At 49.9% G+C, this 11,772-nt stretch overlaps 3 protein-coding genes across 3 annotated transcripts; 2 read left to right on the top strand and 1 right to left on the bottom strand.

Annotated features, from left to right (window-relative positions):
- Window positions 1-1,099: 1,099 nt before the first annotated feature.
- BO94DRAFT_611243 (uncharacterized protein) lies at window positions 1,100-2,062 on the top strand (the record flags this gene model as incomplete). The annotated part of the gene is made up of 4 exons (XM_025616623.1): window positions 1,100-1,316; window positions 1,394-1,489; window positions 1,547-1,740; window positions 1,841-2,062. Exons 1-4 carry the CDS (start codon window positions 1,124-1,126, stop codon window positions 2,060-2,062), a joined length of 705 nt encoding a protein of 234 aa, XP_025462280.1. The 5' UTR covers window positions 1,100-1,123.
- A 479-nt stretch (window positions 2,063-2,541) lies between these two features.
- Window positions 2,542-4,787, bottom strand: BO94DRAFT_478080 (ATP-binding protein; the record flags this gene model as incomplete). The annotated part of the gene is made up of 7 exons (XM_025608677.1): window positions 2,542-2,643; window positions 2,692-2,852; window positions 2,915-2,976; window positions 3,025-3,641; window positions 3,689-4,291; window positions 4,340-4,553; window positions 4,684-4,787. 7 exons carry the CDS (start codon window positions 4,785-4,787, stop codon window positions 2,542-2,544), a joined length of 1,863 nt encoding a protein of 620 aa, XP_025462279.1.
- A 513-nt stretch (window positions 4,788-5,300) lies between these two features.
- BO94DRAFT_299499 (uncharacterized protein) lies at window positions 5,301-10,384 on the top strand. The gene is made up of 4 exons (XM_025606726.1): window positions 5,301-7,242; window positions 7,296-7,852; window positions 7,900-8,260; window positions 8,322-10,384. Exons 1-4 carry the CDS (start codon window positions 5,501-5,503, stop codon window positions 10,330-10,332), a joined length of 4,671 nt encoding a protein of 1,556 aa, XP_025462278.1. The 5' UTR covers window positions 5,301-5,500; the 3' UTR covers window positions 10,333-10,384.
- Window positions 10,385-11,772: the final 1,388 nt, after the last annotated feature.

Raw genomic sequence — 11,772 nt, 5'->3', positions numbered from 1 at the left:
GTTAACTCGGGTGCGAAGCTTTGGATTTTCAAGATAAGCCCGTGGTGGATTGCTGCTCCGTCTTTCTGCAGTCCAGTCTTATCCGGGAACGGCATCCATCCCAGTATCTACCATCCATTGATAAGTTATCTGCGAATAATTCCAGAATCAATTGGATTAGTTTCTCTGACTTGATGAATGCTACAGTAGTGACCATGTCCTCGATACTCATCGAATGCCGCTGCACCGAGTCATGGGGAGTCAAACCGTTGACTTCGAGGCATTTACCTTCTATTCACCGGTTATGGGATTACCAATTTGATTTATCAAGAGACAAGAGGCGTCGGGATCAAAAATAGTTGGTCGGATGGGCTACTCATGAGGTGCGTTGATTTAAGTGTCGGAAAACGGGTTGCCGGCTCCCCGTCAAGTCCCGACTAGATCAAACAAGCCCATTAACGTATCTGACTGCAAGCATGTTGTTGTTCTTTCCCTCTCCGAAAATTGACCTCAATTGGCCGGTCTCAGTGTTGGCCCCAAATGTACCCCATGATACGGAGTAGATCGTCTAGGAATGGCCAAATCCCAAAGACTATGGATGTTAGACCATATATCCTGATCAAGAACGTAACATTTTTAACGTGAATGCAGGCTAATAAATCCAAGAGAGGTGGTAGAGTCATACATGAACGCCTTGTGGGCCCCAGCTTACGATGGCTGACTGAGCCCTCAAGCCTGGTGTTGATATGAACCAGTAGATGTGGGCATACGGAAGTAGAATCCGGGTGAGAACTGGATGAACGGTCTTTTTCATTTGATCATCTCAGTCGAATCGTCATCAGGTTATTTTACCTTTCATCTGGTCCAATGTTCTGGTCGATCGGATCGGAATTATTGCCTAGCATTGGCTACATTAAAGATCAATCAAATACCTCATCTCTAGTGAATGCTACCCTGCTTACTGTTCACGGCCTCAATGAATCATGGACATGTTTACAGGTTTCAGCCAGCCACTGCGCCGAGCTATGAGTTCATCATTCTGTCTCCAACCTATATTGCTTCTTTCTTTGCCCCCAGAAGTACTTCTGCAAATATCTTAATCTCTACCTTATTTCTCTATCAGTAAACACACTTCTACCCCAAAATGCCCGATCACACCATCCGACTCGTCAACCATTCCGGCCAAAAACACAAATATGCCATTGTGCCCGCACCCCCGATGATGACACTCGGAGATGCCAACGGCAAACACGATGGCGGTGTGCTCGCCTGGCATGCAGCCGAAGTCGAGAACCAAGGCCAATGGGACACAACCACCACCTACCAGCTTTACGGATGTAACTTCCCTCCGCCCCCCCCCCCCCCCCCTCCCCCCCCTCCTACTTTGTACGCCTGGAACCTAACAGCAGTCTAGGGGTCGGGACCACCTCCCAAGCCCCCGATTTCGGCGTCCAAACCACCACAGTAGACACAAAGGTAGCTCCGCCTGGAACGGCCACAACACCGGCAAGTACGTACCCCCTTCTCCCCCGTGTTTCCTGTCACCCAGCAATTGACATATATCCAGGCACCTTCGGCCTCTCCGTCAGTAATGGCAAGCCAACCCTGACTGCCAAGACCAACAGCGCCCCAATGGACACAGTCCGTTTTGATTTCGACAAGGACCTTTCGTCGTCAACTAGCCCCTACTATCTCTATGGAATGGCAAAGGGAAGTAGGAAATCGCCGGATGAGCCGGAGGTTGCGACGCCTTTTGCTTTTGTATGTTCCCCACCTCATACCCTTATCTTCTGTTTACTTTGTCCCCTTCCATTGCCTCTAGCTAGAATACCACAGGAAGAAAACTAATAAGAAACAATAGTTTCCTCCCAGGGCAACTGATTCTTCTGTTAAATACACTGTCATGGCGCCCGTGATTCAGATGTGGCTGTGCCAATATGACTGTAATGCGGGACAAATTGTGGATTTCAACGAAGCTATTAAGAAAGCGATTTTGATTCGGTTTCTGAGTCAGTATGGTGCGCTGCTAGCTAAAATTAAACATAAGAGTGATGGGAGTTTTGGGATTAGCTATTCTGAGTGAGGAGACGGTTAGACAGGTAAGGATAATATATATTGGTGCTTTAGCAGCGGTAAATGTGTGTGTAAAGTCCTACACAGCGCTGTATTTTAATCTCCCCCTGATACAATGGTATGCAAATTTTGTATCATCCATGAGATCACTATTCAGGAGAGTGATCGTGTCAGAGACAAGCAAAAATTCGATTGAGTACTGATGATATTTGTTCTGGATTGGGAAGGCGGAGTCTATTGATAATTCACCGCCGTCTGATTCCGAACTTTTGTGGGGCAAAACTTGGATTGGCTGTTATCTAACAGGCTAGTCTAGATTAGGCAAAGGTGTGAGTGGAGCCCCACTATCGTCCCCATCCGGAGACAGGGGCGCCTGTGATTCCGGCTGGCTTTTGAACTTCTTCATCTCCTTCTCTCAATCCTGACCACCTCCAAGTCTTAATCTTTCGTATCCTATCCTTAAAGGATGATAGTTTCAACTTTGCTTGTCTAGTCGATCATGACATCGATCAAGGTCTCCATGTCCTCCACCGTGATGTTCTTCCCTCTCTCCCGCGCCAGCGACACCGTACAGGAGACAATGTTCTTGATCTGTGCCGCTAGTTAGCCTTCTCCTTTTAAAATAGGCATATGACGAACCTGTCGGCCATTCAGAGGATGCCTTGACAATGCCGTCAAATCATCAGCTGTAAATTCCGACAGCTCGGATGTCTTGGCAACATTCGTCAAGAAATTCTTCCACACTTCCTGTCGGCTGGTCGCATCGAGGTCGGGGTAGTGAAGGGTGAAATGAATTCGACCTGTGACTCTCGCATTAGCAACCGTCTCTGATTCAAGAGCAAGTACTCTGGGCTGATCGTACTTTTGAAAGCCTGGTCGATGTCGCTTTTTCGGTTCGTGGTGAGAATAGCCACACCGCGGAAGCTATCATGGATGTCAGTTAAGCACGGTCTAAAATGAAGAGGCACTCACTATTCAAGTCGTCGGAGGAAAACGCTGACCAACGCATCCCGGGCAAGGTCCTTGCCACGAGCTGAGAGGAAGACATCCGCTTCGTCGATTAGAAGCACACAGCCCCATCGTCGTGTGATGTCGAGGATCATCCCTAGCCGATTATCGACCTCGTCGGGGTCGATTCCGAGCTCACCGGTCGCCACCACATACAGAGGGCGCTGGGTGACTTCGGCAACGGCCTCTGCAGTAAGAGTCTTGCCCACTCCCGGACTTCCAGTCAGAAGAGCAATAAGTCCCTTGCCCTTGTTCACCACAATGTCATCGAAGACGGCATCATCCTGTCGATGGGCTTTGACGAGCCCGTGGATGAGCTGCCGCCGATTCTCGGCCATTACCAGTCGCTTAAACGCATTGTGGTTCCACTCAACGTCGGACAGTCCTGTCACTGCAAGTTGGCACCAGGCTTTCTGGGCAAAGCTGAATCCACTAATCCACGAGGCGCAGATCAATAACTGATCATCGGACAAGCCGACCGCATTCAGCTTGTTTTCTGCATACACCCAAGGCCGATTCAAGTCGGATGAACTGTTATGAAGATAAAACCCAGGCGGATCGACCATGACTCTTCCCAGCGCCTATAACGATCAGCATTAACAGCCAAAAACCAAGGAAGAAATCGAACATTAAACTTCTCTGGCACCGTGTCTCCGTTGGCTCGTTCCACCTCCTTTATTGCAGTAAGGATCGTATAATCTCTGCAAGCCGGTTCTTTCATGAGCGCGACATACTTGCGTCCTCGTGCAATGAGTCTTTCCCGGAGTGCAGACTCCTCCTCATGATGCTGGATGGGGTAAAAGTTCAAGCTACTTATAGATCGAGCACCATCGAACTCGTCAATCTCCAGCGGTAAGGTGGTAGAGCCAAAGTCTTGGCCATCATGTTTGATGTGTTGGCCATTGGCCGAGAAGTATCTCTGGCCGTTGGCACGTTCCTCATACCCAGATGTCAGCATGTTGAAAGCCTGCTCTTCATTCATGACCCCAAAACGAGGGGCGATGATAACCTCCCGGGGTGGGAAGATCGCCCAGAGAAGATCCCAGGTGATTTGCTTCTCCTGGAGCAGGGATTCGAGACTGATGATCTGGCTTGCATAGTCCTCTTCGACAAAACGCAGAGCTGTTCCGATGTCATCGATGAGGGGTTTATTGGGTGACGTCTTCTGCTTTTCCTCTTCCTTGATTCGAACCAGGTCTGGCGCGGCCCAGAAGAGCAGTTCTGGTTTGGCCTAAAATTGTCAGCTTCCAGATCACGTATGATCCATGAGAAGACGTACAATTGGAGGGGTTTTGTTCAGCTCTAGACCATCGACGCCTTTGAACAAATCGCGAAACAAGTCTTGCAGGAGAGGGGATCGAATGTCGATCTCGGTGTGGGAGACCATGCCTTGTCTCGAGATGATTCGACGAACGACCAGTGCAGTCTTGCTGAACCGGTCGGGCTTAGGCTTCGCCTTAGCTGTCTTCACAAAATGGATTTGTCGGTCCTTTCTAGATTCGAGTTAATGCCAGCAATCCCCTCGAAAACTACCGCTCGGGTTTTACCTGCTATATCTGTTTGAAGCAAGCTTCAGTCAGCATCCACACCAATTTCATCCCCAGGTCCAGCTTGATCCCTTACATTTGATCCACGCGTAGCAAACGCTGGGAATGGTTGCCAAGGTCGGTCTTGACCCGCTGAAGGGTCGGGCTCTTGGCCGTCGTGGACTCCGTCTGGTCTGCCATCTTGCTGGGTGCGGTGGTGGTGCTGTCTGGAGTGGTAGAGAGAGAAGATGAATGAGCGAGACTTTAAGCAACATAAGAAGGCAGGCAGCCTGAGGTTGACTGTTGACCTACGTTGACCCTTGGACGGCAGCGGGAGCGGGAAGCGGTGGGGCGGATCTCCAGTGACTCGGTGCTGACAGCCTGACACCTGCCTGACACTGACTCTCGGACCGGGACCCAGCCTTACTGACGAGGCTCGCTGCCCCACCATTCTACCTGCTGCTGCAGGTGCGATGGTCATGGGCGGACCTAAACCGAGAGACATGATTGCCATATTCTAAACGTCTCTAAAAGAGGACTCCAGCGAACGCAGCCGCCATCGGACCACTATTTTGCTACTCTGTCGATAGAGACGGGGAAACAGGTCGGCTCAGGGTAACCAGCGCCCAGCCCTGCCTTCCCTGTCTTCCCTGCTTACTCCCGGCTAGTGCTGAGCCCCCCTCGTATTCTGTTGAGTCACTGAGCGAATGTTGGTAAGGCTGCCAACGCATCGCTGACTAACAGATCCCTGAGTCTGACGTCTGCCTGGCAGGGTAGAATGTGGTATGCCATCAGCCTGGATCGCCACTACACAGAGCCGCCTATCGGACCATTGCTGTACTTATTGACTGATCTTTCAGAAGACACTACCTCTGACATCGCATTCTGTGTGCACACCCGGTTGAAGATCCAAAATGGCCCAAGATACACACGATGCTGCTGCTGCAAGCTCCACAGCGTTTGCGCGGGCGCTCGAAGAATATATTAACAAACCACGATCATCCAAGAGCAAGACCCCCCCATTTATCCAGAAGCTACAGGAACAGCAACGGTCGGGGGTCCCTCTCACTGGAGATGTGATCAAAGAAGACATCGTTCAGTTGGAGCGCCGGGCGGAGGATCGCACAGCCGCTCGCGCAGCTCGTAAGATCTTGAAGCCGGTGGTACAAGTGCTGAGTACTTACTCAGGGCTGGTCGACTCGCTCGTTTCCGCAGACCCGATGCCCACCGCCATAATATGGGGCTGCCTAAGAGCGGTCATCGACTGCTCCCAGCGGTTTCTCGAATTATATGAGAAGATTTCCGATCAGATCAAACAACTGAACACGCATCTCGCCATTCTCACCGAATATGAGGAACTATTTGACCACTCTGCCACCATGCGGGAGCTGTTGCAGACCTCCTACATTGACATTATTCGATTCTGGCGGCGAGTCGATAAGGAATGTAATCGCTGCGTGGCTAATCGCGCATTCCGAGCGATGACTAGTTTCAGCGTCGACAAACTCAATGGGATCATCACCAGCATCGGGAATACAGCAGACAGCATGAGCCAACTGGTACCGGCCGTTCAAGAGCGCGTGGAACGAGGCGAGAGGGAGAACGCAGCCGAAGAGCGCCGACTGGCTGGGATCGCCCGTGAAGAACAAGCAGTGTTCTTCCAAATGATGGCCGAAGAGATGGAAAAGCGGAAAGAGGAAAGGAAAATCCAGAGGCAGGAAGATGTGCGAACGTGGCTGCGGGATGGGACCTTGCCGCTCAATGGGAGCAATTTTCGCCATCGCGACAATAAGCTCGCCCAACGAAGCCCACATACGTGTGAGTGGCTCTTCGAGCACGCAACCCTGAAGGAATGGATGGATAGCAGCAACCCGGCTTCTCAGTTGTGGGTCAAGGCCTCTCCAGGAGCCGGGAAATCTGTCTTGACTGCGTATGCGGCTGAGAAAATGAAAGCCACCAGTTCAGACAACGCTGCTGTCATCTACCATTACTTCACCTTTGATGAAGAGTTCCCTGCTTTACTAGTGTATCGATGTCTTGCAGAGCAGCTTGTGAATCGACTGGGGAAACAGACCGGGGACATGCCCAAGGAGATCCACAGATTCACACAGGAAGGAGCCACAACAGCCAACGTCGAAGATGTCAAGCAAGTGATTAAAATGCTCTTCGAAGAGATGGGTGTGACGTATCTCTTCCTGGATGGACTTGACGAAGAGTGCGAAACGGATAGCAGGAAGCAGGAGCTGTGCAAAGTGCTGGAGTTCTTTGGAGAATTGGCTCGTACAGCTCCCCGCCTGCGTATCTGGTACAGCTCTCAGCATCGCACCTGTCTCGACTCTTGTCTCAAGAGCCTCCCATCGATCGAGATTACCAAAGATCTGAACAGCCGTGACATAGAGCGATACTTGTCGCAAAAGATCACAGAGTTGGACAGTCTCGAGTTGGATGCCGGATACCTCAAATTGATTCTCGGGGATCTACGAGAGAGAGCCGATGGATGCTTCCTGTGGGCTTCCCTCATGTTGGACTCCATGTCGGATGCTGTGACGCTACAGATGATCCAGCGACTTATTGAGAATGGTCTCCCGGAAAATTATGAAAAGTACTATCAAAGGAAGATTGACAGCATCCAGCCTTCTCTCAGGGAGTTTGTTTCGTACGCCATACTGACCCAATTTAAAGTGATCTGGATTTGCTAACAAACTCTAGAATCATTCTATCGTGTATCGTGCACGCAAAACGACCTCTACGCTTGGATGAGCTATGTGAATGTACCGCGATGGTAAAAGGCCAAGAAGGACAGAATATCGATAAAAGCCAAAAGATCCTCAAAAAGGGCAAGGTTCTGGAGTTGTGCCAGCCTCTTGTGCAAGTCCATGAGACCGACGGACCAGATGGACAGATTTCGATCTGTACTCTGACCCACGGCTCTGTCAAGAGCTTCTTGTTGAAGAACCCTGAGATCCTCACTCCCAACTCGAACCCCCCAGCATACGCTCTCACGAATAATGTGTTGGCAGATATTTGCCAGAAGTATCTCTTACAGCCCCGTTATCGCCAGATACTTGTGCAGAAAGGAGAGACGTTTGTCGACTCTGATGGTGACGACATTCTGAGCCACCACCTTCTGTCTTATGCGGCCAAGTACTGGGACAAACACTTGGATAACATCGAATACTCGCCGGAGTTCTGCCAGAAAGCATCGACGTTCATCACTAGCCCCCAATTCTTTACCTTGTTGCAGATACAGAGTTTATTTATTGACGGTATGTTATATCGAGATATTTTACTGGAGATAATCTGATGAGCTTAGGCCAGTTTCGCTTTTGGTACAATAGCTTACGTCCCTGGGCTGGGAGGCATATCAAGCGTGTATTTCCTCATTGGCTGGATCAGAACTCCAATGAGACGTTTTCAGCTGACTACGGCACTTTTGTTGGGGAATGGGGACCTCTGCTGGATGGTCAGACCAGCCTCATGGATCCCCACAGAGGAGAAATTGACCGATGTTTCTTTGGGGCATTGGGGTCTGACAATCACCTCCACAAGGGACCTAGTCGATATAAAAGCCTGTTGTTTTCGAGTACTGATGATGCGTCGATGAATCCCATTCGATGCTTCGAAGGAGTTGACGAGACAGGAAAATGGCTGACGGTTATGAAACTTCTCAAAGTGTGAGTAAGCTATTGAGTTGTCGCTTCACGCTGGTATATGTTAATGTTCGAATGTCTGCAGGGATCATGACAGACTCGAGTTTCGCTGCGAGCATTGGCGTCTGAATGGTCGTCAATCCGAGCTTCACAAAGCACAGACGCTGTATGCATCCTCCTCGTCCTGGCCTCTGTATGAATATCCCGTGTCAGAGAATATACTCGGTCGACCTCGCCTGGTTTCATTTACCAAAGACTTGCAATTTATGCGTGTTGGATCTCAAGTGTTCATTAGAGTTGATCATAAATACGCGCCTCTTCCTGCAATCAATCCCGATGAAGACTATTTTGATGAGATGGCCGGCGGCTGCCAATTCATCGCGGTGTCAACAAGACGACCAATATACAAGTCTGACATCAAGATCCCAGATCAAGTCACCGGCGAAGTCAAGATTCTCGACTATGCAGAAATTGCAATACGGGAATTACAAGAGAGGACGACCGAGATGGACCAACGAACCGCTGCCTCGTCTTCGACTCCCGACAGCACGGAGCCAACGACTGTTGTTACAAAAGACAGCGACAGTGATAGCGGGAGCAGTGATACTGATGTCACCTCTGAGTTTTCACTGAAACTGGAAGATGCCGACGACCTTCACCAAACAAGCCAGAGAGACAAGGCTTTGGAGCTGGCAACGACACAGTCAAGTGCTACGGACGAATTGCTGGAAACGTCTTCTGAATCAGCGGGCAACTCGGCCTATACCTCCTGGAGCGAAGGGTCCACCGAATTATCTAATGAGATGGAGGACGATGAGCAATGGAATGACTGGGATCAAGAGCACTTGGATCCGGAGGAGCTTGACATTGAGGAGCGAGGAAGCTTCCTTGGAAGTTTCAGCGACGATGGCAGCGATTCAGAGAAGAATAGCCGTGCTCTAGCGCTAGATGCTGAAGTCAAAAGTGAACTCTCAGAATCTGATGCTGAGAGTGATGCACTGAAGAATCGGGATGACCTTTTACCATCGGACAGTGACTCATACGCCGAGTCGAGTGTTGAATCTGCGTCGACATACAGTTTCTCTGATGACGAGGGAGTCGCCTCAGAAAACGAGTATGGAGTTCAACTTGAGAACCTGATGACTGGCAAGACGACAAAGACCGAGGGGACTCGCCGCACCAGCATCCGTGTTTACGATTTCACCAGAAAGGAGCAGATCCCTGTCTTTCACTTCACCTGCTTTATCAAGGATAATCTGTTTGACTCGCCGCCGGTATTCCATCCATCCGAGCCCCTCATGGTCTGGCCACTGGGTGACGGAGAGGTTCTGTTTGCCAACTACCAGAAAAACACCTATTTCACCCGGGAGCTGTGTCGATCGGGATATCGAAGCTGCCACATTTTCATCAAGGCCCATTTCTCGCGTGACGGACGGCACCTCCACTTTGCAGCCTTGGAGGCTCGCGAGGCTGCTAAACAGGATGACGAACCCGCATCGATGCTGCTCAGCCTTCAGGTATCTACCCATCGACTGTCGGCGCGCAAGACAGCCAGCAGCCCGCCTCGACTGGTCTTCCGCACGACTATCGAACTCGGCAGTACCTCCAAATTCCTCGTATCAAATATGCCATACTTTCTAACCTGGACTAACACCCACCTCTTCTTTACTCGCCGCGATGAGAAACTCGACGTCCTCCGGATACCTCTTTTCCGCTCCACTGACAACCCCGGCAGCCTCGATATCTGCCGCCTCCAGGAACCAGTATTCCTGCCCAGATCGATCGAAGCACGGGATATGTACTTTTTCCCGGCACAGGAAAGCTCTTCGAAGAGTCCAAAGAAGAAAGATGCCAAGTCGGCTACGTTGATTCTCGGGTCACATTCTTGTCTTCCGAGTCAGGGCGTGCTTGTGCCTCGACACATGTGCTATCCTCCCATGGGAGTCTTTCTTCGCGAGGAAAAGGATTTGATCTGGACGTGCAAGAGCAACTCTGATGAGACGCAGCGGGTCAATAATACTTGTGGTCGGCTGAGAGGGAAGTTTGAGTCGTTCGATCAGAATGAGGATTGTGATATTATTCCCTATCTTTTCTAAGGTTGACATGGTCTAGTTAATTAAATACAATCTATACTTATTATCTTGATGATGATAATTGCCTCATACCCGACTAGCATGTCCCTTCAAAGGCTCTTTCCAAGTCGCCAACGGCCATGCAACCCAGTATACTATTCCAAACAAACTACCTCCACTTCCCAACCCTACCACATACTCTGACGGGCTAAGAAGCCGAATGACTACGCAAGGTATGGCAGTAAACTAACTAACAGCGGGTGAGCCAAGTCTACTTATAGGCCTTCCTTTCCTCTTAGAGCATTCCTTCATATCTTCGAACCCTCCTCTTGTCGGCTCGTTCCTATTCCTCCCATGTAGATAGTTTGTCGGATTGAATCTCAGGGCCAGACGGACGGGAACATAAGATGTTCCGATTCCGAATGGATGACAGGGTCTAACCCTTTCCAAATACCCTCAAGAAATCATAGTATCCCATATATCCCCAACACACCAGATATTATTATTACCCCCATAGCACCCAAAGCCCGAACCACCCAATAAGATAATCCCCAGCTCATCGCTTCCTCAAACAAGACCCAATCACAATCCCAATCCCAATCACACGCGCAACCAAACCAACTCCCTGCCCTACACAGCCAGATAGCAGACATCCCATTGGGAAAAATCCCGATCTCCAATCCGAAGACGGTATGATCCCGTCCCGCAAACCATCCTATGATTGTAGCACTTTGGTGTCCCCACAGTAAAGGCGTGTGTGGTTGCACCCCGCGTACAGTCGCGTCAGATTGCGTTCTCGTTTGGGGAGGGTGTATCAAGGACTCTTGAAATCGTCGTGCAAGGGTATTATAGTCGTGTGACCGGGGCTGATATATATTTCATTCTGTGTATTTGACAATAGACAAATGGCCCCGGGGATATAATCAAAGAAAGAAGACAACAAGAGGTCTTGATTTCGATCTCTGCTTCAGTAGACCAAACACCTATTTTCATTTCGCGCCAGATATAAGGCGATGGTGAATCCTGCGATGTTTCTGTTCCAGTTATAATATAATATAACATAACCGCTTGTTTTGTGTGGGGTTCCGCATGCGACACATGACGATGCTGCAGTTTTCAGCTTGGATTCGAGGTCAAGATAATCAACCCCACTCAGGCATTTGCTGGGGATTTCGTCGTTAACACAATGCTCTATGCCGCTTGATCAGCTCGAGGCGGTGAACGTCTCCTCATTGGATTTCTTGGTCGTGTGTGGGTTCAGGGGAAACAGGTGAGCTGGTTATCTTATGTTGGGGGGTTGCTTTTCGTCACCTTAAAACGGTTTCTGTGCTTGGGTGAGTCGAATACCTCTTGTTGATGTTGCGAGGAAGGAGTATGGCTGTGTGGAGGATGTCGAGATTCACCCGAAGAAGAGATGTAAGGTAGTCTCCTTCATTGAGTTTTGAGAAACCGGTGGGAGGATGT

Source organism: Aspergillus sclerotioniger (assembly GCF_003184525.1).
Source record: "Aspergillus sclerotioniger CBS 115572 chromosome Unknown BO94scaffold_43, whole genome shotgun sequence".
Taxonomy (NCBI): Eukaryota; Fungi; Ascomycota; class Eurotiomycetes; order Eurotiales; family Aspergillaceae; genus Aspergillus; species Aspergillus sclerotioniger.
The sequence above is the reverse complement of the archived record's forward strand: the minus strand, read 5'-3'. Positions and strand labels throughout refer to the sequence as shown.

Bases quoted from the DNA above. Each gene is read 5' to 3' on its own strand.
- BO94DRAFT_299499 (XM_025606726.1), top strand. From the start codon at position 5,501: ATGGCCCAAGATACACACGATGCTGCTGCTGCAAGCTCCACAGCGTTT. The intron at 7,243-7,295 runs GTACGCCATACT...AACAAACTCTAG, and splicing joins TCTCTCAGGGAGTTTGTTTC to AATCATTCTATCGTGTATCG. The intron at 8,261-8,321 runs GTGAGTAAGCTA...GAATGTCTGCAG, and splicing joins GTTATGAAACTTCTCAAAGT to GGATCATGACAGACTCGAGT.